This window comes from Heloderma suspectum, chromosome 1, assembly GCF_057233095.1.
Source record: "Heloderma suspectum isolate Gila_16-S chromosome 1, 16-S_ref, whole genome shotgun sequence".
NCBI lineage: Eukaryota > Metazoa > Chordata > Lepidosauria > Squamata > Helodermatidae > Heloderma > Heloderma suspectum.
This window is the reverse complement of record NC_139458.1, coordinates 289,117,928-289,145,275: the sequence shown is the minus strand read 5'-3', so window position 1 is coordinate 289,145,275 and position 27,348 is coordinate 289,117,928. Positions and strand designations below refer to the sequence as shown.

The following is a 27,348-nucleotide window of genomic DNA, read 5'->3' as shown; positions in this document are numbered from 1 at the left end:
GGAATTGCTGGGAAGGCTACTGAAAAACTGCGAACTCGCCTCGCAAAAGGCTTCCTAAATACTAGAATTATAGTTTGAAAACACTCAGCAAAGGCCCAAACCATAAAATATGCCCCTCAATGGCAATAATGCACCATGAGTATTAGCCAAGTGAAGAACCATCCTCACTTATGCAGGCTTTTGTAGACTAATGCCAGGGCCAAAGCAGACATGGCACGGGAAACCTCTTATCTCCCAGCACCATTGCCATGATCCAACAATCTCTAGTATCCACTGTGAAGGTATCTATCAAAGATCTCCCACAGTCAGAATATCTGTTTCCACCCTAAGAGTATCAGAGAAACAACGGACGAGTGGGGGTGATTTAAGAGATCTCTAACTATAAGATGCCTAGTTTTTTCTTGGTTAATATCTGTACAGAGGCATAGTCTAAGTTACAGCCACATATTTTTCTGTATGCATTTTATAGCCTCCTTACACAACAAGAAGGTGCATTTAGAACTCCTGCCCATTACAATCCCATTTACAAAGACTAACGGTAAAAGAGTTTCTTCAAAAAGAGAGCATGAAAACTGACTCCAGCTTGTCTGGCAACTCAGCAGTGGTCAGACATGGGAAGGCCACAACATAGACCTAACAGCAGATGCCATATCAGGTGTTTGCTACAGACTTCCCACTGAGCCACAGCAAATGATCACAGGCCACTATAGAGGCTGGTGTACAGGGGGAGCCTATCTCACTGCGGAGCATCTAGGTTACAAGGTTTGGTTTTGTCTTTCAAGCCAAATCCATCACAGCATGTATTTTACCATCAGTTCCAGAAAACATGGCAAAAGCTCCTCTAATTAAGGGCTGGATACAAATCTCAACGTGATCAACGACCACAAGATAGTTCAGGCCATAGTTGCTTATCCCTTCACGTCTCACCACGAACATCCAGCTGTCCCCCCGGCCCCGCCACTACTTCCACTGCACAGCACCAGCCAATGTATTGCTATCTCCCTCCCTAACATATACGACTGCCACTCCTCTAATATAATAAGTATCCTCATATACCTCACTGCTCCTTTAGCCTCCTGTCTCAAATGGTCATCACTTCTAGTGCCCATCCCGCACCTCCTTTTAACTTTCTCTTTCTTCACTGCCCTGAACTGCTTGAAAGCCACATGTGGCTCTCCTGGCAAACAGCACCCAGGTGCAAGACCACCAAATGTCTCATCGCTGGCTTGCAAAAGGTCCAATCTAAAAAGGTTTCTCACATCACTACAGACACGAATTATATCAAGAAAATTTGCATTATTTAGATAGAAGATATGAAATGTTACCTTTTCAGCTTGATCAGAGAGCTTCAGCTACTGGACAGTATAGAAATTTAATAAATAACTAAAGTGCTCTGCAAGGTTCTCTAAGCAGTCATATTCATTCGTGCATTAAAAGTATACCAGGATTTCTACCTACCTTGGCCAAGGACTTCACAATATGGCTTCTTAACCTGTTCTTTGTTTGTATCTCCCAACTTCAAAACCTTTTTCTCTGATGTACTTGATGTAGCCATATCTAGCCTCAGTTTATCAGGCTTCTTGTCCATGCAGGAACCACTGGCAGAGAACTGGAAGACATCACTTTCTGCTGGAGATCCAAAGGCTAGTTGGGGCTTTTGTGAGACGCAATGCTTGCCATGAAAGTGCTGATGGGCAACTGCAATATCACTGAAGTTTTTGTTACATGCTCCACACCTCACTACATACAATTCTTGGTCTGTTTTTTTGCTTGCGTGGCTCTCAAGATGAGCCATCATGTCAGAATAGCTTTGTGCTGTTGAGGAACATGAAGTGCAGCGGAACCACAGATTGCCTTTTTCCAGCATGGCTTCTTGACACCTCTCATAATCTGCCTTCCTGTTTTCTTTGCAGTTGTATTTTTCCCGACAGCCACAATTCAGAAGGTTGCTCTCTTCTACTACTTCAAGATTTTTGATGGATGTCCCTACTTCCTCAGAAACACACAGGTAATCCACACTATGTAAACTCTTGAAGTGAAGGGAAAACTCCTCCTCAGCATCAAAAAAGAGGTTGCCACAATACCCACAGAAGTATTTAATCTGCACAACATTATTATGCCTGTCCTGACAGTGTCGACGTAGTGTTTCTGTTTTCCGAAATGTCATTTTGCACAAGCCACAGCTGTACCTGTGAAAATGATGGCTCTCTAGTGATGCACAATGTTGCTTTACACTGTCTTCCGAGTCAAATATTTCCTCACACATGCGGCACTGCCATTGGGGGGAGGTTCTCTCAGACATGTCCATCGGACTTGGAAGTGGAGACACTTCCATAGGGCTTGGAGATTGGCCATTTTGTTCAAGTGAATTACCACATAGTGTATCAGATGGTAACGCAAGCTCATCCTCAGCAATGTTCTTCTCACAATAGAAGCTGTGCCCACCATGAAGTTCTGTCACATGGGCCATAACATCGTCCTCCCTCTGAAGGGGTACATTGCAGGCCCGACACCAGAAGATGAAGTTAGCCAAGTGTGCTCCTCCATGGAACCGGCTCATGTGCAAACGGATGATGCTTGAACTTTCTGCAAATTTCCCACAAACCCCACATTTGTGGCAGATTCTGTTTTCAGAAAAAATATGTTTTTCTACCAACTCCTCAGAAGGAAATGCCAGATCACATTGACATATCCAGGTTTTAACAGTTTGAGCGCTGCTAACCTCTTGGCTTTTGCCTTCCAAATCCTTTTTTCGTTTTGAAATGGTTTCTCTATTATCACCAACTGATACATTCAAGTCCAAAGGTCTCTTCAGAGGAGAAGATTTTAAAAGGCTTACATGCTTCTGTAGTCGAGGAGCACTTTTATTCCCTTCATTGATATGACAGATCATCAAGACAGATTCTTCCATTGTGGTGAAAACTTTAACCTTGTGTAGCGTTTCGGAAACATGTTGACTGATATCATTGTCACTGGCAAACAGTTTGCCACAGCTGTGACAGAAACCATTGGCTTTAAATATTTCAGCAACCTGGGACATGCTTTTCTTTGACAGAGCTATCGGACCAGCATTACGACAACGAGTTCTAGAATTGGAAAGAATTCAGTAATACCTTCACAGCTGCACATATAAAAAATTCAGGATTATCTTAGAAGCAATCGACATTCTCAACATTATTTCTGGCTGCTGGGCATGCATCATTTGCCAAGCTTAGGCCAACCTTGCAAAGAAATTATCAGAAGGCAATTGCTGCCATACCAACATCTCTCATGCTCCCCCCCTTCACATCCCTCTCCTGCAGTAGCAACACCCCCAGATACCTGTCAAAGCCTTTTAAAACCAAGACTGGCAGTTGGTAGAAACTTGATTCTCTATCTTCTTAGGCCGTTAAAGGCAGAAAAGTATATATGGATACAGTAGCTATGGTGTATTGCTCTTTCCCCTGTATTGCTATAGTTCAACTTTATGGTTGCTGCATATGTGACTATTTTAGTCTTCTAGCATTAGATAACCCAACATCTCCATGTTTAAAATACACGGAGGAGGAAGAAGACATGTGTCAGAACTGAAAATGCACCTCAGGCCCAACTGATATTTAGAGAAAAGACAAGTCTGCAGTTTCGTTCTGCAAGTGTGAAGACCTTCACAAACCTGAAGTGAGCGGTTAGCTCCACGTGGGAACGCAACACCTGATGGCAGGATGTGCACTTCACTTGGAAAGGAACTTCTTTGCACAAGGAGATTAGAAGGTTCTTTGCATAGGTTGGGAAAGGCAAAGGAAGTGGGTTCCCTGGTTTCCCTGCAATGGAATACATAGCATGACTGAGTTAGAAGGGACCAAAGGTAATCTGGTCACACCCCTATACAAAGGGAGGGCCACCCACATGTCAACCTCCCTGGGGCTCCCAAATCTAGACTCCAGTACATTAGCAGCGAAGGCTGATGTACAGATTAGGTTTCGTTTAGGCACCACTGAACCATACACCAGAGTATGTTGCGGGCTGCTGGCCATTTTCAATGAGTTTGCATAAAAAAAACACTTTCTCCTATCAACAACCAGGTGGTGCACTGCTGCAAGCTAACTGGAAAATGAAGAGTTACAAATGATTTAAACAAGTGCCAAATCAGCAAAACCATGAATGCATCAAGTCTGAACAGTTAGGCTGGGCTGACTAAAATCCTGAGATGCTACCCCATATCTACGGAACTCCCTATTCTTCAGAAATGTAACAGTCAGATCCCTAGCATCTTTCCAGAGTGTTGGCCCAGGTATGGGGTCAGAATGCAGGGACTTTAGTTACTGTCAGGGTGGAAACTGAGCCGATAGAACCCCAGAGCAGTTCTGATTCTGAGGAGGATCAGCAATCGGTGGGAGAGGAGCCTGCTCATCCCTCACAGGCACAGCAGCTGGCAGAGATTCCTCCTGCCAGCATTCCTGCGATAGATAGTGACCCAGGCAGTGAGAGAGTACGGGAGGGGGGCTTGCTAGACGCTCGACACAGAGAGCGACGAGTGATGGAGGGCGCGGAAAGGAGGCGTAGTGCCCGTTTGGTGCTCAAGCAACGGCCGCGTCCTGTGGACCCAAGGGAAAGAGGGAGGATCTCTCCCTAGCCCATAAGTTCAGGGTCTTCAAGTGATTCTCCTTCAAACGGGGACCAACTGCATATCCAGAGCATAGGCTACTCTGCTGTTCATTGCTTAGTCGCTGGTGATTAGCATCTGAAAGAGTCATTAAGTTGTAAAAGGATTAAAGCCTTGAAAAGAATCCTTTCGTCTGTGTCTTGAGTTGGCTATTGGAGTGTACTGAAAGAGGCTGCTAGGGCGCTCCTGGAAGTTACTTTGCACATGCTTTAGATCTGTTTCCTGTCCCAAGACTTCAAGAGATGGTGAGCTATAAATCCAAAGTAGTAAGCAACAGGTTAACAGTACCCAATGTCATAGAGAGTGCCGCCCCCCCATGCCCGCAGGAGAAACAGAAAATTCCTAAACCAGAGAGAAGGAAAACAATTACATTGCCATCTTCTGAAATATGAAATTACAAGAAAGAAACACAGTACTTAGTACATATGGCTGTACCCAGAAACATTTGTAATACAGTATCAAGTATATTTTAATGAACCTCACATATATTGGAGTGTGGGGTGGGGTGGCATAAGCCTTGGCCACACTGTAGAGAACAAACATTGTCCCAGGAAAAATCTTTCTTGGCATCTACCTTAGAGAGAGAGAGAGAGAGAGAGAGAGAGTGTGTGTGTGTGTGTATGTATGTATGTATGTATGTATTGCTTTACCAGATTGGCAAAAGTATATGAATCAATTAATAGAGCTGTGGAGCCACCACAACTGAATCTAAGCTTCTAATTCCTTCTATTCTACACAAGCTACACATCCACATTCTTAAGAAGCTGGAATTGTATATGACCTTGAGGGTATGATTTGATCTGCTAAAGCTTCTTAATGGGCAGTGTGTAGGAAAGACAGAATCCATCTTGGCTTACAAAGTCTAGGAGGAACTGGCACAACTGACAGTGGGGAGAAATGAAAGCATTATAGTTGGCAGGTTCAGCACATTTAGCGTGGGTCAAAAAATGACATGCCAAACTGCACATTCTATTGACACTTCCAGAATAGAAACACTTCCTTAAAATAAAAATTACCCCACTGGTGAAGATGACAGTGCTACTGTATTTGAAGCTAAGGATCAAATCATGCAGTGTCCATTTATACCAGCCAGAAAAGAAAATATGTATCAAAAGAAGCAACCTACCGGTCAGTTTAAAAGCCTGGAAAAAATGATTCTTCCCAGACATATGCTGCAGACACTCGTCTCTTATGCTAAAGAGGAGGAAGCAGCATGGACATGCAAAGCACTGAATACTTTGAGGAGGATAATTTCTTTCATGGCCATCACCTTCACTTGCCTGAGATGGGGGTGGGGAGTGAGAGGAACAAAAACAGAAAGTCAGTTTTATATGAATAGAGAAGTTTTATGTCCCGAGGTTACAGAAAGTATTTTTCTATAACCTGCTGTGGAAAGAGCATTATTAATACTAAAAGCTAGAGACGTATGAACGCAACGTTTGCTTCACTTACACTTAATCCTGCAAAGTGGAATTCATGTATAGCTATATTCATCTACCAGCAGCAGTTGTTCTGGAATTGACCAATATCAAACCAAACCCTGAGCAGTCAAAATGGTTACAATTTCAATTGATAGCATTCTCTGCATTTCTTTTTTCAAAAGTTATACAGCTGCCAACAAAAAAAAGGTAATTTCAGTATCAGCCAAAGACCATACTGGACCTTTGCTGCACTGCAAACGTGGTTTTCCAAATCTCATCCAGTGTATGCTGAGGTACATGCATAGATTTGACGTTCCCCTCACAAGCTAGGCAACCTATAAGGAATCAAGGCAAATCCTAAATTTGGGTGAAGATGCCTGAAGAGGTCCATGTATAAGTGGGTCAAAAACATGGATACCTCTGAGAAGGGGAAAGCTTGCTATTTTGTCAAAATATACCTATCCTTAAATTCTTGCCTTAGATAAAACGTGATCACTATATTGTTGAGAGGTGGGAAATCTTCTGTTACAGATTATGCAGGCAAAGGCATTGGCTGGAGGTCCATGTAGTGTAATGGATGGATCACATGGAGAATGATCAAACCTAAGAAAATAATAAATTAGCATCATTACGTGTAACCTGCTTTACAAAACATTTTACATTTTGGGGATTGCCCATGATAACAAGAAGTTTAAAATCAACTACCACCCTGTAGCTTAATTTAGTATCAACCAAGTTAGCTAAAATATACTTGTGAAAACTGAAAAGCTCCTAGCATCCATCTATATAAAATTTCTACAGAGCACAGATCAGCGCAGTGCACATCTGAGACTCCTTGTAAGACACTATGCGCCATATTCAGGCAATCTGGTGACAGTTTTGGGGGGTATCATAAAGAACTGTTACCTTTTAAGGTGGCCTAGGAGAAGATGCCCATTGTCAAACTTTCTGTTGCAATTCATTATGGGACATAAAATGGATTTACTGTTAGATGGTGCTTGGTCTGATCTCTGAAGTAATGCTCTTCTTCCAGAGTTTACAGCACCTGGCTTGAGACCTATGAAACAGAAATGTGCAATGTGTGATTATATTTCAAGACAACATATAGTTAAATCACAACAGGGAAAAAGAAAATAATTGCACTGCTGTAATTTTCCTTATGAGAAATTGTTATATTTTGTATCATGCTGTTTCTTTGTTAGATGTTTGGGCTGTGTATTAATTTGGGGTCCTGATTCTGTCAGGGCCCGGTTAATAATATAGATTCTTTTAGATTACCAAGATGAAACGAAGCCATTTACGCAAAAAGATGACAGTTTGTTTACTGATAGAAAATGGATGCAGAATATATATGCAACAAAAGTTCACACCTTCCTTCAGTTGACAGAGCAGGCACCCTTGTAACAAGCTGATATGACTATCTGAGACCTCAAGACAGACAGGGAAGCTGTTCCGGGTCAAAGGTTTTCCAAGTTGGTAATGCGTATTTCCCCTTCAAGCAAGACTGAATATCAAAACTAGCCTGCTTCCTTTTATAGCTTTCCCCCTCAGCTTAGGAGCTGACAGGGAGAAACACACAGAAACACACTCTTTTGGGAGAAGGGGGTCTTCCCTCCCAAAGATGCTCAAAGCATTTTAGCGTGGGAATCTAATGCCTTTCTGAAGAGAAAGAGACTCTAGCGTTCCTGCTTAGGAGTGAATCCTCCCAGCTCATGGGTGAGATAAGGGTGAGGTAACTAGGCATATGCACAGTTGTTGACATAGGAAGCTGCACTTGCTTGATACCAATTAAAACTGTGTGAGAGGCTCACTCTAGAAGCACTTCCCATCTCCCACCCCCATCAAGGGGCCTACTTTTGTTAGCTAAAGCCTGCTAAACTCTACTGCACAGGTCTATGCGTTTAGGGACTCTGTGAAGTCCACATTTTCTACTCACCAACCAACCCATTATACATTGCTATTACATACTGGCTTGTGAGGTTGTGTACTAACTAAGCTGGCCAATAGTCTGTCTGCAACATCTACTGGAAGAAGACATTTCTAGCTAACCTATCTACTAAGTGACTCTGCCTGCCTGTATAGTTGGCTGGAAACTGGGGGGGGGGGGGGGCAGCAGCCTAGTTTTCTTACTATCAATAGAGATTCTCAGAGCATATCAAAAAATAGTGAAAGATCAACAAACCACTCCTTCTTTAGCTCCCAGAACCATCCCACAGCTACCACAGATGCACTAGCCTCAAAAACCCTTTAAAAATAGGCTTAGTGCTGATGTCCATAAGGAATAAAGTTCGCAAGTCATGCTTCCTCCATCAGTGCTAAAACATGAAACAAGAGCCCAGAAAAATATGGAAACAAGCATAAGGTGGGATCCCCAGAATGAAACCAATTTCTATTTTAGCCTTTCATATGTTTATGCTTATGTTTCAATTTATTTTCTCTGGTTCTTTCTTTTTCAGTTACTTGTTAGCTGTTTTGACCTCTTGGAAAAGTGCTCTATAAATATATCTTTAAAATAAACAAATACTAACATGTGAAGACATTCATAGCAGTGCTGATACTTCGTATCCCAGTTTCTAAAATATACTTACCAGTGGAAATTCCATTCCCTCCCACAAAGCTTCAGACTAGAGGTATAAAGCCACCCTTTCCCACTGGGCAGAAAAACCTGCAAAGGAGCTTCTCTGAACTTCATACAAATATTATAATTCAGGGATGGGTAACTTTGGAAGGTCCAAGAGCCATGTTTGTCCCTTCGACCTCACTACTGTCTTCCGCACACACTTAGTCCCCTGAGGGTGCCAAATACAGGGGGAAGTAAACAAACAAAAAATGCCATCAAGACCTGTTATGAAGGGCCAAAAAGGTTCAAAATTAACTTCTCTGCAAGCTAATTTTGACCCTTTGGGGGCTCCATAGCTGCTAGGGAATTCCCAAAGGGTCAACATTAGCTTGCAGACAATTTAATTTTGATCATTTGATGCTCTGTAGCAGCTTCAGATGCCATTTTGTTTGCAAAAAAGAAAAACACAGCTGTTACACTTACCATGAGCTGTTTTTCCCCGACTTCTCCTGGAGTAGCTCCAATGAAGCATGGGTTAGCCAAAGGCTCCCTGTTGACTGGCAGAACTTTCAAATCTTTCTAGAAGTTTTTAGTCCCTGCCTCCTCCTCCACGAGTACCCCAGTCCAAGTACTTGCAAAGCCTAGAGGGAACCCACTCCAGAAGAAAATAAGACAAAGAGTCCTGCACAACCCATGCTGAGTGGAAGGACTGGCCCTCACAAGGAGACAGGGACACCATAAGAAGGGTGCAAACACCCCTCCAGAAAAGACAGCAGTGCAATAAACAAAAGCTGCACATAAGAAAAAAGCATGAGCACAGCAGAAAGAACACATGTAACACACCCACACAGTAGTGGAACAAGCTTGGTATCCTGTACCAACCACCCCACAACCAGCAGATAGGCGGGATTGGAGCTACTCTGGGAGAAATCAGAGAAAAACTGTTCATGGTAAGTGTAACAGCTGTGGTTTCCTCTGACTTCTCCCTCCAAGCTCCAATAAGGTATGGGATATACCAAAGCTACAGCAACTCCTGGAGGGATAAAGGCAAAAGGGATACCACCCTCCAAGGGCTCAAGTGGACCACAGCCTGAAGGACCGTTCACCCAAAAGCCACCTCCGCCTCAGCCCATTTACTAATACTGTAGTGTGTAATGAACGAATGATCTGAGGCCCACGTGGCTGCCTTACACACCTCCTCCCAAGAGGCACAGGACTGACGAGCCCATGCTGCAGCCGCCCATTTGTAGAGTGCACCATCACCCCTGCAGGTGGAGACAACTGTGGCGCTTTATAGGCCTCTGCTATACAGGTCTTGATCCACTTTAAGATAGGCCAAGGCTCTCCTACCTGTCTTGTTACATCCAGAAATAATAAACAGAGCCTGATCTACCCTAAAAGGCCTGGTCCAATTAATGTATAGCTTGGTAGGCGGCAGTATTGCAACCGAAACACTCCCCATGACCTGAGTTCGATCCCAGCGGACGCCGGGTTGGTAAAATGAGTACCCAGCTTGCTGTGGGAAAGGCAGTCACGACTGGGGAAGGCAATGGCAAACCGCCCCGCTGTAGTCTGCCATGAAAACGCCAGTGAAAGCGGCGTCCCTCTAGGGGTCAGTAATGACCCAGTGCTTGCACAGGAGGAACCTTTCGTTTCCTTAGTACCCTGCATAGGTCCATGGAATGCCAGGCCTTCTCGCATGGGAGCTGAGAGTTGGGATAAAAAGAAGGCAGGACCAACTCCTGTTCCCTGTGGAAACGGGAATTAACACTGGGCTGAAAACGTGGGTCCAAATGGAGACCACCCTACCATTGAAAAACTGGCACAGCGTTGACAAAACAGAAAGTGCTTTTGATGCCAAAACCCTCCGGGCCAACATTATGACCACCCAAAAATTCTAGTGGTAGCCAGGGCCCATGAACTGCAAAGTGTGGGGATGACCTTCCTTGATTACCTCAGAGCATCTAGTTTGCCCAGCTCAACCTCCAGGCCACCAACTGTAGAAACCCCGGGTTGGGGTGAAGGATGGGGCCCTGGCCGAGAAGGGCCCTGGACAGGGGGAGGTGGAAAGAAGGACCCATCGCCAGCTGCAGAACGAGAGGGAACCAAGGCCTCCAGGGCCAGTACAGGGCAATGAAAATTACTTCAATCCCATTCACCTCCACTCAAGCTAGGACCTGGGGTATGACGGCCAGTGGAAAGAATGCATAAAGCAGCCTCCTTGGCCACTCAATGACCAGAGTGTTTGTCCTCTAGCCCCCTGAGGCCTAATGCCTGCTGAACAATGCTGGGACTGTTGCATTTAGCATGGTGGCGGATAGAAACAGGCATGGGTTTCTGAAGTGGCACCTCACCAACTCCAACACCCGAAGATGAAGAGCCCATTCGTTCGGGTCCAGTCTCTGCTGGCTGAGCCAATCCACTTGCACGTTTAGCTCCCCTTTTACATGCACAGCACCGACAGACAGGAAAGGGAGTTCTGCCCACTCCAGAAGGTGGGGGGGGTCACCTCCCTCTATAGTGCCGCTGACCTCGTGCCTCCTTGATGGTTCACATAGGCCACTGCTGCTGTGTTGTCCGATTGGATCAGAACATGGCTGCCCCGACCAGATGACCTGCTGCCTGAAGGGCCAGGCAAATGGAATGGACCTCCAGGATGTGTATGTGCAGGCTCTGTTCCTGTTGACTCCAAAGGCCCTGGGTGGAAAATGAGCCACACACAGCACCCCACCCCTCCAGGCAGGCATCTGTCATGATCACTGTCCTGTCCACCACAGCAAGGAGGCACCCATCTCTTCAGGGTAGAATCACAAGCCACCAGTCCAAGGACAGGCGAACCCCTTGTGGTAAGACAAAATGCATCTGGACAGAGTTGGCAACCTTGTCCTGGAAGCAAGCCAGAAAGCACAGCAGTGGTCGAAGACTGAGCACTGCCCAGGGGACAATCCCCAGGCAGGAAACCAATAGGCCCAGCAACCAGGAGAGTGAGGACAGAGGGAGGCTCTCCTGGAGGGCCTGTAACAGTGTCAACTCCCTGTGGGGAGCCAGGCACAATGAGAGCTCCACAGTGTCCAGGATCATCTCCAGGTGTTGGAGGGAGTGTGTGGGCTGCAGGTAGCTCTTCCTGTGGTTGATCAAGAAGCCCATCAGTGCAGTCACCTCACTCCCCAGGTCACCTCCTGATGGGAAGGGGCCACCATCAACAGGACACTGAGATAGGTGAAAATAGCCAACTCCTGTTCCCTGAGGGTGGCTTGGTGAAGATCCTGGAGCTGGAGGAGAGGCCAAATGGAAGCGTCCAGTATTGCCAGTGTTGGCCTTGCATACAGGAACTGCCTGTGTTGGTGCCGAATGGCGATGTGAAGATACGTGTCCTGTTAAGCCCACAGATGTGGGGAAGGAACCCAGGGAGTTGGTCTGGACTATGACGGTCAGTGGAACTTTTTGATCCTCAGGTTTGGGTTGAGGTTGCAAATTAGTCATACCCTGCCATCCCTTTTTGGGACAGGAAAAACGATTGAGTAAAAACCCGCGCCCCATTTCCTGGGACACCTTGCTGGTCACACGTTGGAGAAGGGTCTGAGAAAAAATGGATTGCTGGAAATCAGAGGGAGTTTCAGTGACAGAAGCAGAGCGTTCCGCCTCCTCAGCTGAGGAATCCTCCTGCTCCTCCATCCTGGATGATCTGGCAGGCACCTCCTGGTGTTTGGACTTGGAGATCTGGTTGTCCTTCTTGGGAGCCGGCATCTCGCCTCCCTCATCAGCACTGGGCTCAGTCTGCAAAGCTGGCTGTGGTCCCCCACCCTCTGCCTGGAACACCCAAAATTGGGACAGGAGCCATTGCTGCATATCCTGCTTTTCAGCCTCCTCCTCAAGCAGAGCCTGCTCATCAACTCAGAGAGCAAGATAAGAAGAAAAAATAAGCAACTCTAAGAAGAAAAGGTGCCTATTGTTCCAAGCATCAAGCCCCTGCAGAAGGCAGTCCTGAGCCAAAGGATGGACACGCCCTTGTCCACAAGGCCACCCTTCAGCAGTGACAGAAAGGCAGGAGAGAGGAAATGAAGAAACCCAGGAGTGGGGGGGGGAGCTTCCTCCCCCACTCCTAAAGTGGGTCTGTTGAAAAAAGCCATTTCCCCCTCTTTAACACTCTCTTCCTCCAAGGTTTTTTTTGGGGGGGGCGGGGAGATGAGCATGGGAAAACTCCAACCAAAGAAAGAAAGGGCCTCTAACAACAGGCTGAAGGAAGACCGCGTCTGATCTGCCCAAAAGGACTCTCACCACCACCTGTGAAGATGGCCCGAAAATGCATGGGGCGAACAAGCGGCCAGAGCAAACGGCCTCTGTGTCTAAATGAGCTTGCCACAATAGGTCAGAGGAGGAGATCAGGGTGAGGCCTTGAGGAGCCACCTGTGGCAATGGGGCCTCCTGCCCTAAGCAGGGCATTGAGTCTGCATTACTTCACAAGTGGATAGCCAACCAGCACTGGCTTGGAGCCAGAACCCAACATAAAGACCACTCGCAACTGCAGTAACATGCTGCTGTCCCCCACCACATGAGATAATTAGCCAGATGGACGATGGGGGGGAGCCACATTCTTGTCCCCCACCCTTTGGCTGGCTGGATGGGAGGCGAACCCATTCCGAGCACCAGGTCCCCTCTTAAATAGGGCACATGGGTGGGAGACACAAAAAGCCCAGGGAAACAATCCATGGGGAGCAGAGGGGGGACATACAATCCTCCTCTGGTTGACTCCGAAGACTCCCACGAGGATCAGCCCTGAGTACCGGTTCCCCCTTAAAATGGGGGCATGGGTGGGCACAAGCGAGAAAAAGGCCTCTAATCCTGTTTCAATGTGGGCCCTGTAATAGGGAACGCGGAAGCACTGGCCAAGCCATTCCACCCGAGGACCGGGTTTCCCCTTTAATTGGGGTCGGTGGAGAAACACCTTACTCCATCCTTGTTGCAGCACTCTTCTCATGAAGAAAGCAATAAAAAGAAAAACTGTGCTCCAGAAAGTATGGCTGCCCTCAACAGGCAGAAAAAGTAGATTACGGAACTCATGGTGGAGGAGGAGCGAAGGACTAAAAACTTCTAGAAAGATTTGAAAGTTCTGCCAACCAGTAAGGAGACTTTGGCTACCTCATACCTTAATGGAGCTTGGAGGGAGAGGTGGAGGGAGGAATTACACTGGGGGCTCTGAATTGGCGGGGGAGCACATGCAGCCGTGGGCTGTATGTTGCCTACCCATGCTATAATTCCAGGGTGGCCTGCATGCTTGTGCAGTTGACCTTTGAGGGATTAATCCTGAACTGGTGGGTCACAAACCACAACTAGATTAGAATATCACCTAAGGTAGGTCATGCCTAGGAAACATATCTGTCTTTTGGAAAGAAGTGGAAAGGGGGAGGGGGTTAGTTCTGACATAATAGCTTTGGGTTAATAAACCATGGTTTATTAAGCTGGGAATGAGTTGAGCCCACTCTCTCCCTCTTCCCACATGCCAGCTCTGGTGCTTCAATTGTGATTTCTTTAAAGCAGTTTTCTGATACATCCAAACTGTGGCTAAATGTTGATTTACTAACCAGGATCTGAAAGCTGACATGTGAGGGAGAGTACATGGACCCAACACTCAGTCCTGGCTTACTAAATCGTTTATTAAGGCAAGATTGTTACATCTGAATCAATCAAGAGAGAAGGAAACAGACATTAAAAGACAGGTAGGTACCTATAATAAAGGAAGAACCTGCTTTTTAAAAAAATGCCTAATATAGAAGTGGTTTCCATGTTAACTGGCTGGAGTTAAAGTGGGTCCAGAGTTTGGAAAATCTGAAGGCCACTGCAATAAGGTCTCAGACAGAAGTCCCTCTTGGCCAAGATCCTTCAGTGGAAGGCCCCGTAGATTGCCCTTGGCTCCTCACACGTAAAGTGCTCTGAACATTCAGAGTGCTATATAAATGTTACGTATTTACACAAAGCAGGTACTATACTACTAAGCTACAGTATCTCCTAGAAGCAGCGGTGGGGAACATGTGGCTCTCCAGATGTTCTTGGACTGTAACTCCAATGATCCCTAGCCAGCATAGCCCATGGTGAAGGATGATGGAAGTTGCATTCCAACAACATCTGGGGGGCCACACATTCTCCACCCTCGCCTTAAAGGGAAGGATGGTGCTCAGACACCTCCATGCTCGCCAGCGAAGGCTATTAGCCCTGCATCCTCCTTTCCATGCCTCTGAAAGCAAGAAGAGATCAACTGTGACTAGGGAAGAACACTATTTCTTTGGAAGAACTGCTGATCTCTCTCTCCTACATGGTGAAGTCACCACACCAATTAATTACCTGGCATCTTTAGCCACTGGTTCACACACAATCTTGCTGCTTCTGTGTCAGTATGCCCCTGGATAAATTCCAGCTCTTGTAGTCCATGCGCATGTTGAGAATCCAGTTTTTCCTAACGGTCCCAGGGGTTAGAAGACAGACTATTAGTATTTTTTTTCTCATAAGATTAGTCACACTGAATATGAACTGATTAGGACAACTACAAAAAGTGTACACATTCACATAAAAAAAATGTAAAGCTGAGACATTGTTGAGGAAGACATTTAAGTGTACGGTGTATATGTTTGGGAACAACTACTTTCACGAGTCCCTGCAGATTACCATTTCTGAGGAGAAATACATCTTGCCTCTTTCTGGTAACTGCTCATATGGCAACACTGAATCAAGGCTACCAGGTGCAAGCTGGTGCCATCTGCATTAATGCAGATTAGCTTCAGGCCTCTAGTTCATTATAGGTTTATAATATATCCCTTTCATAGTCATTTCAGTCAGGGGAACATTAATATGACAACCCATCCTCCACCCCCAAACGCCAACCACAAGATGTTGAGTTGGGGGAGATTATATCTATAAACTCATCACAATGTTATGCATATAATAAGTATTCAAAACAGGATTAATAAGCTGGCAATGCTTCATTGCTAGGCAATGTAAGGCCTGCAAGTCAGATCCAGTTCATTTGAGTTTTCCCCCAGCCTGACAATGTTGCGCGTTTGCCGCTAGCAACATGAGATTGTGGTAAAAAACGTGGCACACTTAGATACAGCTCATAGGCCTAAAAAGTTGCTAATTCTTGCACTTTTCTATATCATTTACATCTTAAAATAACTAAAAAATCATTTTCCTTGGGGAAGCATATTTATGGCATATGTTTCAAACCACTATTTGGCCTTTGAAGCTATTCCCGAGATATTAGTACATATCACTCTCGCTGTCTGCAGAATCCCCTAATTGCGCCAGTTCTGTGCCAATCCAAAACCCACTGTTTGTGACAGGTAACATCTGTTCACTAGAAGGTGAACCAGGAACAAGACATTATTTGGAAAAAGGCCATCCAACATCCTAGGATGCCTGCATAACTACTGGACGTGCTATATTTAACACAATGATCAAGAGCAAAAACGACAATAGTTTTACCTGTAAAAAACAGACCTGAACATATCAGCTTTTTTGTTTAAAGTCTTAGGCAGGGGGTTGGACTCAATGGTCTTATAGACCCCTTCCAACCCTACTATTGTATGATTCTAAGTACAGAGGGAAAGCTGAAATATGGCCAGTTTCACCCTGCTACATCTATTGTGACTGCACATAATCACCAAAGTAATGTACTATGGCAACGGTACCCAAAAGGTGCTCTCTGCCTAGAGATCTACCCACATGGTAGCAAGCAGCTACCCTGAAAATTGCTAAGAGGGGATGCTGTTGGAGGATGATGGGAGTGGTAGTCCAACACATCCAGAGGGCTCCAAGTTGGGGAAGGGCTGTATTACATAAACCAGGGGACAGCAGCTACTGGGTGGCTGAACACATGGGAAGCACAAATAGCAAGTGAAGGACACCTGCTGGTGGGAAGATGGATAGGCTTTGGATTGGACACCACGGCAGCATGAAACGGTTCAAGGATCAGTAGAGAGGGTGGTTATGAAGATACTTTTAGATGACAATTGAACTATTTAAAATCAAACTGGCAAGGTTACCCAACATATACCATTTGGTGTTTTGTTTTATTTGTGTTGGATTGCAAAATGGAAGAAACAAAAAGCATGCTGTAACGGTTGTGCCACAACTGCATATGGTGAAGAATCACACCTTGAAAGCTTTATTTTTCTCTTCTTTCAGTTGTTTCTCTACCTCTACATGGCGTGCCAGGCGATCTAGGGTTGAATCAACTTTTTTCTTCTGATAATCAATGTGGTCTTTGCACTTTACTTTGTTCTATAAATGAAGAGAAGTTCTCTAAAGCAACCAGCTAGCACAAACTGTCAGACAATTCAACTACAAACAAACACAAAAACAGTCTCAAAATTCCAGGGCAGCAGGGAGAGAACAGACAAGAGCCCTGCCTCTTCACACATCCACTGCATTTTGAGGGGAGTGAGAAAGAAAAGAAACAGAACACTATGGATTCAAGAACTGAACTGTCCAATATTCGAAGATATCTATGAATTATGCTTGTATAATGCCATGGGCCAATTCTTTATATTCCAATAGCCAATGAGGAAGCAGGCTTAGTTAGTAAGCCATAAAACCTTACTGGGTGCTTGGGAGTTGGGAAGGAAGAGACAGCACTCAAGTTAAAAGCTGGCATGGTAAAACTTAGTTTTTGTTGTTTATAAAGGAGAACAACGATGTATACCCTTTGGAAAATTACTAGTTTTGCCTCCCCTCAATCCAGATCTCTTAAGAAACCCCCTAAGGCCACAAGTCTTCTAGTCTGGAACCTTCCTGTAACCACAATACAATTCATGCGACTGTTCTGCAATTGAAGAAACAAGTCATGTCGACATGAAAAAGCATCTGTCTGCAGCCCCAATGAAACTACAGCCTTGTGAACATGCTGCCTTAAACTTCAAGGTAACATCTGAGCCTCAAAAGCATTTTCTAGATGCCATTGTATTCAATATGAGAGAAGTCACACAGCTCAGTAAAGGGATGCTTTCTTTAAGACAGTCATTTGTAACACCATCTTCAAAAGGACAGAAGAGCGTTCAGAAGTAAAAACCCCTATCAGATCATTTTGAATTTAAAAAAAAATTATACGCTGCATTCTATACTTCTAATATATGCCATCCGAAATGGATAACAGAACAACTATCAGAAGCCTGCATCCAAAGAACTGGATGGCTGGTTCAAAACAATAGGTAAAATTCAGCCACCCCCCACCCCTCTGGGTCCTAGGATTGCCACCTTTAACCAGAGCCTGACACGCAAGTGAAGCTTTTCCTGGCATGGAGATCATGTGGTGGGAAAAGCTTCACCTGTTTAGTGGCTCTCCTTCATCTACCCTTTCCCCAGATTTATGTTTTTCAGCCCATTACCTACCCAGTCATCTTCCTTCAGTCCCCCTGCACTTCAGCTTCCCCATGTGAGGTTTTAATCTTAGCCACATAACAACTCTCTCTTACCTCACAAAAGCCATTTGTGCTGTTGAAAGCTTTGTTACCTGAGCAGCTGGGAGGTTTATGACACCATACTAGCTTAGCTGTTGGGTATCAGACTTCACTGGCACAAGCACAATGCAAGTGCAAATTGCATGGGTTATTAGGATATAAATTTAAGAGGGATGGTCCTGATTTAACATTAGCCACTAGGTGTACTTCATGCTAGTTTACTGAAACCTTCACAGCACAGATAAGTTCTGATTTAGAAGACCTACTCAGGTGATATTGCCTAAACCGACAGAAGGATGATAGGGGCCACGCATGCTAACCCTGCCCTCCCCAATGTTCCCGTGAGCAACGCAGGAAGGTTTCAGGAGGAGCTGGCACAGGCAAAGACATTTGGGGTGGAGCAGACTAACATGCCCAGCCCCATTCTTTCCTCCACAGGTATATTTATCTACAACATTTGTATACTGCTCCACATGATATTAAAATTATTTTTTAAAAAACAAGAGTACCAATAAAACCAAGGCTGATTAACCAAGGAAGGCTTCCTGGAAAACAGCTGTTTTCAGGAGGTGCCAAAAACAATCCAGCGTTGGCACCTGCCTGACCTCCAGAGGCAGGGAGTTCCACAGGAAGGGAGCTACCACACTGAAAGCTCTCCTCCGGGTGGCTTTAGGCAATAACACTTTGAAAATTTGCTCCAGAGGGTTGGGGGACCCTTCAGAACAGGAGTGGTGCCGAGGGCTGTAGGAGGGAAGTAGAAAGAGTGAAAATTGCCTTCCCTCCTTCTGTTCCTTTCACTTGACTAAAAACAAGTGCTGAAAAAGAACAAACTCCATTAACACAAACAAGCAACCACAGGGGGAGCAACCATACACATTCTCATTCACAAGGGAGGAATCAAAGATCCACATAGAATATATGGAACAAACTGGGACTAGCATATCTAGCAGACCACATTCCCCTATTTATACCCAGCCAGCCTTTAAGATCTTCAGAAGAGGCCTTGCTGGTCATTCCATGACCAATGAAAAGCTGCCATGTAATATCTCAAAGCTAGGCCTTCTTGGGAGCAGCACCCACATTCTGGAAAACCCTCCCCTATGCAGTTTGCGAGGCAGAATATATGGCATGTTTCAAACCCAACCTGAAAACACTTTCTCTAGCTTGTAATTAATTGCAATTAATTATAAGCTGCTCCATCTTACTGTTCCTTGTATTGTTTTGCATTTTTTTTGTAGATGGAATGTTTTTGATAATGTATTTTAAATGTGATTTTTAACATTTATATGTGAACCTCTTAGAGATATTATATTAAGCAGTATAGAAGTATAACTAACAATAAATAAATAAATAAGCAACCATGAAAACAAGAAACCAACAAGGCTGATGATGTGAATTGGCTTAGTTCTCAGGATTCTCAGCTGCAATTTAAAGGCCGTTGAAAGATTGCATGCAACACACACACCTATGAAGCTTTTAATAACGCAGCTGCAAGTAACATTTGTAAAGCTTCTCCTTCAAATCTTCTACAATCTCAGAACTCGCTCTTATTATAGAGAAAATAAGACTGTGCATGTACACCATTCATAGTTCCTAAAATCAGTATAGGCCTACAGAAAGGCAGACAGGACAAAATAATTCCAAATAAAGTCTGTTCCAACAATTTTAAGAGTCAGGAAACACTCACATTAGAAGAGCTGCTACAGTCTTCCTCACTACTACTAAGGTCAATGCAGTCCAGGACAGGTCTCAATACACCTTCCTAAGAAAATGAACAAACATTTTACTTTCAGCAGTGTTTTTTCTCACATCGACATCTGCAAAGATTACAAGAACAGTAAATATAACCAATTGGCTGGATATTCAGAAGCACAGCCTTCAGAAATCAGTATTGTTGAGTTCAGATATCATTGTCTGCCTGACACAGATAATTGTGGGGCTGGGCTTTTGTCAACTGACCGCCTACTAATTGAATGATCAAATATTCCATAAACCAAGAAAGCTCTTCTATTGGCAGAAGCCTACCTTTTTTAATTGTATGACAGGGGGTGGTTCAGATGTAATTGCCCCTCACCTCAGGGCAGCAAGACTGGAAGCAGGCCCTGGGCTCACAGACCCAGCTCACACAACACAGCAGGGTTAATTAACCTACAATTAGCTGCAGTGTGTACAGCCATAATTTTGAATATGCAACCTCCAATCGCAGGTTGCAGCAGGTTGCAGCTTGTCGTGTGAACCTGGCCATTGTGGGTTAATCAAGTGTTAACAACACAGACTTAACCTTTGATTAGTAGCTGGGTTAAGTGAGGGGTTTAACCCTTGATTAACCCATGATGACCAGGTACACATGACACACACAACCCCCAATCAGAGGTCACATATTCAAAATGGCAACCACATGCACCAGGGCTAATTGTGGGTTAATTAACCCATGATGTGATACCGTGTCATGTGAACAAGCTCATCCCTTACCTTCATTGCTCAGAATGTTGCAGGAAGGAAAGGTATGGACTGACATACAGTCAGCATCCAAACAAAACATAGAATCTCCAGATTTGAGCACTACCTTTCCTGAGCAATGGGATGGGGAACAAGCCTACAAGCCCAAGTCCAATTTCACTCTCACAGAACAAAAAGGTATGGGGAAGGAGGTAACATATGAACAGCCCCATCATGACATTATCTAATAGAACAGGAAGGAGTCAAGGCTTTTTGCTCTCTATCCCTGCTAGAGCCTAAGCAGACACTCTGAGAGATGGTTTGCCAAGTACACAAACAAGTTCTGGTTGATAGATTTCCGTCTCCAGGTTAAATTGCTCTGCTGTGGCTTTGTTTTATTGTTGTGATATTACTGTATTTTTGTTTCCAGCATACTATAAGCCACCTTAAGGGCTCTCACAAAGTGGAAAGATGGGGTAGAAATCCAGCAGATAAGCAAATCAAATTTAGACATAGGCAGCCCTTGCCCTACAACACCACCGAAGCTACATTTAAAACCTATCCCATGACTTGTGTAGCTGCTACAGCCATTTCATAAATCTGCCTCCCTCACCACCATTACCACGGCCTTCAGAAGTATGTGGGGCTGCTGCTATGCATGCACTGAGGAAATGCCATTTATATGAACCAGGATCTCCAATTGGGGCTTACTAACGTGCATATTTTTGACACTACAGACTGATATGCAAACAATGATTTAGTGCTTGGTTAGCCTTTCTGCATAGTCTTCTGAGCTTTCTTTGAAACACGTTCTGCTTCACTCTCTAAAAGGATGGCAACAGGTAGATGCCACAAACCGGTTACCTCATGTTCACTCCACTCCACCAGCAGGGAGAAAAATGCTTGGGGTCAAAGCCTATGCGGAGGTAGGCAGCAAACAGAAGGAAGGTTCAGCTTCTCTAAACTATCTACCCCTTTGCCTTAAAATAAATAACTCAGATCTGCGCACACACACTGTTGCACCGCCCTTGCTGATGGGCACAGGACCATCAAGTTTGCTAGTAACATTAACTACTGTTAATTCCATGCATCCATGAACATGATCCTTCACAGCATTACACAGGCAACATAGGTAGGTCTTTGCTCCAAAGCAATTTACAATCTAAGACAAGCACGGGAAAAACAACAGAAGGAATGACAAGGACAGGGAAGGAAGAATGTAGGCACATGCCATTATATGATAGCCAGCTTTCAGCTAGGCAAACTTGAATCGTCTGGTGCATGTTACAACTACATATCACCAAAGCTTCCACTCAGTAGAAACATTTTTGTTTGGGGGGGGGGGGTTGAACCAGCAAGGAGGACAAGACTATTTATATGCATGCCACTGCACTCACTGAAAAATATTTTCATCAGTGACTTATCACACTTAGAGCCACTTCAGAGTAGTGGTTAGAGTCTTGGACCATGACTGGGGAAATCTGAGTTCAAATCCCACGAAGTCATGAAGATCATTGTATGATCTTGGGCCGTTTACTCTCTCTTGTCCCTAGCCTACCTCTCAAAAGTTATTGTGAGGATAAAGAGGGAGATGCATCCCACCATGAGCTCCTGAGAGAAAGGACAGAATAAAAATGGAATAAATAACATCTTTAAAAGGGGACATTTTTATATCGCTTATCCTAGCACATCTTTGTACAAAAAACCCAAACCAAACCAAACATTTTCAGAATTCTCAACACGTTCCTAATGAGAACAATTCAACTGAACACTAGCTACTAAGATATGTTAATCCATACTCAGGCACTGATCAAGTTGGAATACACTACAGGTTCAAGTTAACCATAAATTGAGATACAGTCATAAAACCAACTCATTTTAGTAACATCCCTTAGAAAAGTAGCCAGTAAAGCAGATATCTATTCACAGAAGAAATGTTTGGCTTCATCTCAACCACTCTATGCATTTTTAAATATTTATATCCTGTCTTCCAATAAACTTATCTCCAAGGTTTTTTTAGAATAGATTAAATATTTGGGGTGGGTTAGGGTATTTTTAGAAATATGTTTTTAATGTAGGATTTTATTATTTTAAACTGTTCTATTATTGTACATCGTCCAGAGTGGCTGGGTGACCAGCCAGATGGGCGATTAATAAAGTTAATAAAATAAACAAACAAACAAATCAATACAGAACACTACCCAGCAGCCCTTTGGCTCGTATCAGAGGCCAGCATGGCTTCGTTTTCCTCTCCAGTTCCAAAGCAACTGAGAGTTGGAGCACAGAGCTCCTTCTGGCAGGGACGGGGGAAGCCAGCTCCATGTTGCTGCTGCTTCTCTGGCCAATGGCTGGGCTAGACTGGCTCATCTTGCCATGGCAATCTTCTTGGGAGGAAGGAAACTCAATACATTAAATTTACTATTTATTTACTTACTAACATTATAGACCTGCCTTTCAGGCATAGCTCCCCAGGTGGTTTACAATAAATAAAAAAATACGTGCTCATTTGGCCTGTGCAGATAGACATACTGCATGCTCTAACTCAGACTTCCCCAACCTGGTGCGCTCCAGATGTTCAGGATTACAACTCCTAGCATTCCTGACCACTGGCCATGCTGGCTGGGACTGATGGGAGTTGGAGTCCAAAACATCTGGACAGCACCTGGTTGGGGAAGGCTGCTTTCATAAACTTTCTTTTTCCAAGTTCTCATAGTGAAAGATAGCTGCCTCACTCCTTTGTTGCTGTCTACACTTCAGTCACTTTTTCGATCAGAGCTCACGGGATGGTATATTGCATCAACTTTGTTGATTAGCACAAGAAGATTTTTTTTAGGTTGCAAACACTTGTTACAGCGCGGCTCCAGCAGTGAATTCTGGCAAGGCTGTGCACATGCATCAAGCCCTCTTCTCACCTTCCACTGAATGTGAGGCTAGCAGGCACGACCCCTCTCCTCCTCCAATGAACATTTGTGGGCTAAAGCAGGAAGTTTGAAAGGCCATGCCAGAAAGCAGAATATTGGTTTCAGACTATCCATCATATGAGAATTCATTTTGAAAAGCACAATAAATACTATTAACCATTTCTATTCAGAAATAGAATGGAGTTCTAACTAGTTTTTAAAAGGCTGACAAGATATAAATATTTGCATCTTTGCCACAATCAAGCCTATGCAGACCTTTCACCGCACAGCATCAAAGAGTTGCAATGGGCCCTCAAGAAGACGACTCCTAGGTCCAGCCATTCTGGCACAAGAACCTTGTAGTGCTGTTCTAGCCTCTTGGGCAGGGGTGGGCAACTTGTGGCCCTTCAGATGTTTTGACCTACAACTCCCACCAGCTCTAGCCAGCATAGACAATGGTGTGGGACAATGGGAGTTGTAAGCCAAACATCTGGAGGGCCACAAGTTACCCACCCCTCCTTTTGGGAAGGGGGGGGGTTATTGAGCGGAGAAGGGAAAAAGGACACCCTTCGTTCTCTCCACCCTCCAGTGCTGTGCTATATACTGCTAGCAGCCTCAGGTTTGGGAATCGGTGCCAACACTGAATCTGAGTATTTTATTGCTATATAGTAGGGGAAGAAGGGGAGAGTAGAAGTGGGAAAATGTGTCCTTTCCCCTCTCTTTCCTTTCAAAACATCTCTGTACAGTGTAGGAAGGGGAGTTTTGTTTTTAACTTCACAGAACACATCCCCTTACTATGTGCTATTAGGTAGGGGCTTGGTCAGGCCAATTCTCTCTCATCCTCTTTTGCTCTCTTTTTCTCTGACCTCCTAACATTCCATGTCTCAACTGCTTTCACCCACAGAATTGACTAATAAACTTGCAGTGTTTACTTAACTTCTGTTTTGTTTTGTTTTTTAAGATCCCTTTTCCATCTCTTTATATGCTCAACTGTAATCAGCATTCCATACCTCCAGGAAGCCTATAGTTTCTGTCAGGCAGTTCGGGGTTTTAAAAAAATCTTTTAGGTCACAATCCTATGGGGATAGGTGGCTGCCTCCGAACTCAGAGGCTACCACCTATCCAATGCAGGGCAGGAGAAGCACGAAGGGGATCATTCCCTCCGCACTTCTCCTGCCCTGCATTTGCAGCTGTCTAGGCTCAGGAAGGCAGGCCGGGGCAGGAAGCTGCTGGACATGACATAGGATGTGTCGTACTGATTTTTCCGCCTTCCCTGCCCTGGAGCGCCCTGTTTTGGTTGCTCTGCATTCCTCTTCCGAGTGCAGGGCAACACGGAAGGGGGGAAGGTCGGTTCTCTGGGAACTGACCTCGGAGCATGGGCTCCGAGGTCAGTTCCTGGAAAACCATATATCCTATGGCCTACTAGCCACTGACTAGCGGCCATAGGATTGCTCCCTCCATTTACAAACTTATATATTTTTGCATACCTAGGGAGTCCCCCAGTATGCAGAAACTGCTACATATTTTGCTTCCAAACTCATAGACACTCAACCACCCAAGCTTGCTATTAGAAAGAACGATGCTGCTACTTATAGGTTTTAAAAGTAAACTGTCTACATACACCGACAAACTCAACGTCATCATCACTTTCCTCCTGTTGAGAAGAGGCATCCTCAATGTTTTTGGAAGACACAAGACAATCCATTATCTGAAAAAAAGAAAAGAAAAATCATTTGTGTAATTTTAGCAACTGCATAACACTGCAGCCATTAGACCCAGTTTTGCCACTTAATATGAATGCTGCAGTTACCTCATATGCAGTTACCTCATATGAGCCAACAATGTGATGTGGCTGCAAAAAAGGCAAATGCTATTTTGGGCTGCATTAATAGAAGCATAGCTTCCATATCCCGGGAAGTACTAGTTCCCCTCTACTCAGCACTGGTTAGGCCTCATCTGGAGTACTGTGACCAGTTCTGGGCACCACACTTTAAGAAGGATGCAGATAAACTGGAGAGGGTTCAGAGGAGGGCAACAAAGATGATCAGGAGACTGGAAACAAAGCCCTATGGACTGAAAAAACTGGGCATGTTTAGCCTTGAGAAGAGAAGACTGAGGGAAGATATGATAGCGCTCTTCAAGTACTTGAAAGGTTGTCACAGAGAAGAAGGCCAGGATCTCTTCTCGATCATCCCAGTGTGCAGGACACGGAATAATGGGCTCAAGTTACAGGAAGCTGGATTCCAGCTGAACATCAGGAAAAACGTCCTGACTGTTAGAGCAATAGGACGATGGAACCAATTCCCTAGGGAGGTGGTGGGCTCTCCCACACTGGAGGCATTCAAGACGAGGCTGGACAGCCATCTGTCAGGGATGGTCTGACTTGGATTCTTGCATTGGGCAGGGGGTTGGACTCGATGGTCTTGTAGGCCCCTTCCAACCCTACTATTCTATGATTCTATGAATAAACAAAATACTAGCAATTTATTCTCGAGTTTGATAGTACATATATTTTGTTTTACATCAACAACCTGTACTCTGACCAGTCATATACAAATCTGATGACAAACTGCAACAAGCTACACTATGACAAAGCACTGCAACATATCCTACTTTGCAGATAATACTTGTAGACATTAAAAGACAACTATGGAGACTATACTCAGTGACACCTTAACTTTCAATTATTTAGCAGACAAGTGCTACACAAAATGACAAGAACAACACAGTCCCTGCAGATGTGGCAACAACTAGTAATGGGGATTGGCAGAGCAATTGCCATGCTAGTCTTAAACAACAGGAGATGCAAAACACCATTTTATTTAGACTACTTATATTGGAGGCATAAAGAGTATGCAAGCTTTCAAGCTTCATAGCACTTTATTATCGTGTGTGTGTGGGGGGGGGAGAGAATCTGCCTTACTTCTATAAACCTTGTTTACACAATGCTTCCACACTAGATTGGCTAGCCCTGTATTATTTCACATATATTGTTACCTACAGAGATTGAGGTAAAGGAACAACCAAAGGGAAACAGAGGAGTCAAGCGATGGTGACTCAGGAAAACATCTGCTGAAGAAATGGGGCATTACGAAGAATCGGGGTGCTAAGAGACAAAGGAAATCGGCAGGCAAATACCTCGTTTTCATGCCTACAAGGCTTCACCAGGAATAGTGGAATAACAACCATTGTTGTTGTTGTTGTTGTTGTTATTATGCTATACAGAAAGGCTAGGCAAGACCTCCCTGCAGCTCAGCGAAAACAGCTTCCGTAAGCAAACGGGAAGGTGCAAGGAGAGAAGTGGAGAGATGCCGGAGGAGGAGAGGGCACGACGACGCTGCCCCCGAAGTGCGGGGGCAGGCGCGGGTCACCAAGAGGCTGCCCCCAGCGCGCACCATCGGCGCTCGCAATCGAGCCACGCGAGGGCGATGCTGATATTGCGCGTACCTTGCAGGAGCCGGGGAGCCAGCCAGGCCCTGCCCACGACTCAGCGATGCCCCGGCGGGCACCTCTGGCAGGCGACAAGCGCGGTGCAGCTCCGCGGCCGAGGGACGAGGGGCCCGCAGGCCGAACCGCCGCCAACCCCGCCCACGCTCTCGCAACGGTCCGCACCGGGGGAGCCGACCCCGGAACTCGCACGTGACCAGGCGACGGCAGGACGCGCGCGCCCTTTTCCTTCCTCTGCTTTAAACTTTGAGGCCGGCGCTTTTTCCCCCCGCTGGAAAGACCGCGGTGGCCTGCTGGGAAACGTAGTTTCACACCCATCCGCCGGCGCCGACGGCTCTCACGCTCCGCTGCAAACGCGAGAGTTGGGATCTTTCTGCTGCTGTTGGCTTCCATCCGGGGACGGAGACGACAAAAAAAGCTTGTGCCGCACTGTGAAAACTAACCAGTTTCTTACGGCGTAAGAGCTGGAAGGCTGAAGTCTATTATTTCA

At 45.0% G+C, this 27,348-nt stretch overlaps 1 protein-coding gene across 4 annotated transcripts in view; it reads right to left on the bottom strand.

Annotated features, from left to right (window-relative positions):
- The window catches only part of ZNF451 (zinc finger protein 451), a 38,038-nt gene extending 11,019 nt beyond the window's left edge, over positions 1–27,019 (bottom strand). Inside the window, exons 1-10 of one of the 4 annotated variants that reach the window (XM_084826840.1) lie at positions 26,859–27,019; positions 25,033–25,119; positions 19,760–19,834; positions 16,772–16,897; positions 14,963–15,074; positions 6,970–7,120; positions 6,540–6,666; positions 5,769–5,922; positions 3,653–3,800; positions 1,459–3,086 (exon numbers count right to left, since the gene is read on the bottom strand). In XM_084826840.1, coding sequence (XP_084682966.1) covers positions 1,459–3,086; positions 3,653–3,800; positions 5,769–5,922; positions 6,540–6,666; positions 6,970–7,120; positions 14,963–15,074; positions 16,772–16,897; positions 19,760–19,834; positions 25,033–25,116 — 2,605 coding nt within the window. In that variant the 5' untranslated portion in view covers positions 25,117–25,119; positions 26,859–27,019. Of the gene's footprint in view, positions 1–1,458; positions 3,087–3,652; positions 3,801–5,768; positions 5,923–6,539; positions 6,667–6,969; positions 7,121–14,962; positions 15,075–16,771; positions 16,898–19,759; positions 19,835–25,032; positions 25,120–26,549; positions 26,824–26,858 lie in introns of those variants that run through there. The other 3 variants (XM_084826843.1, XM_084826841.1, XM_084826842.1) reach the window with 3 other exon arrangements.
- Positions 27,020–27,348: the final 329 nt, after the last annotated feature.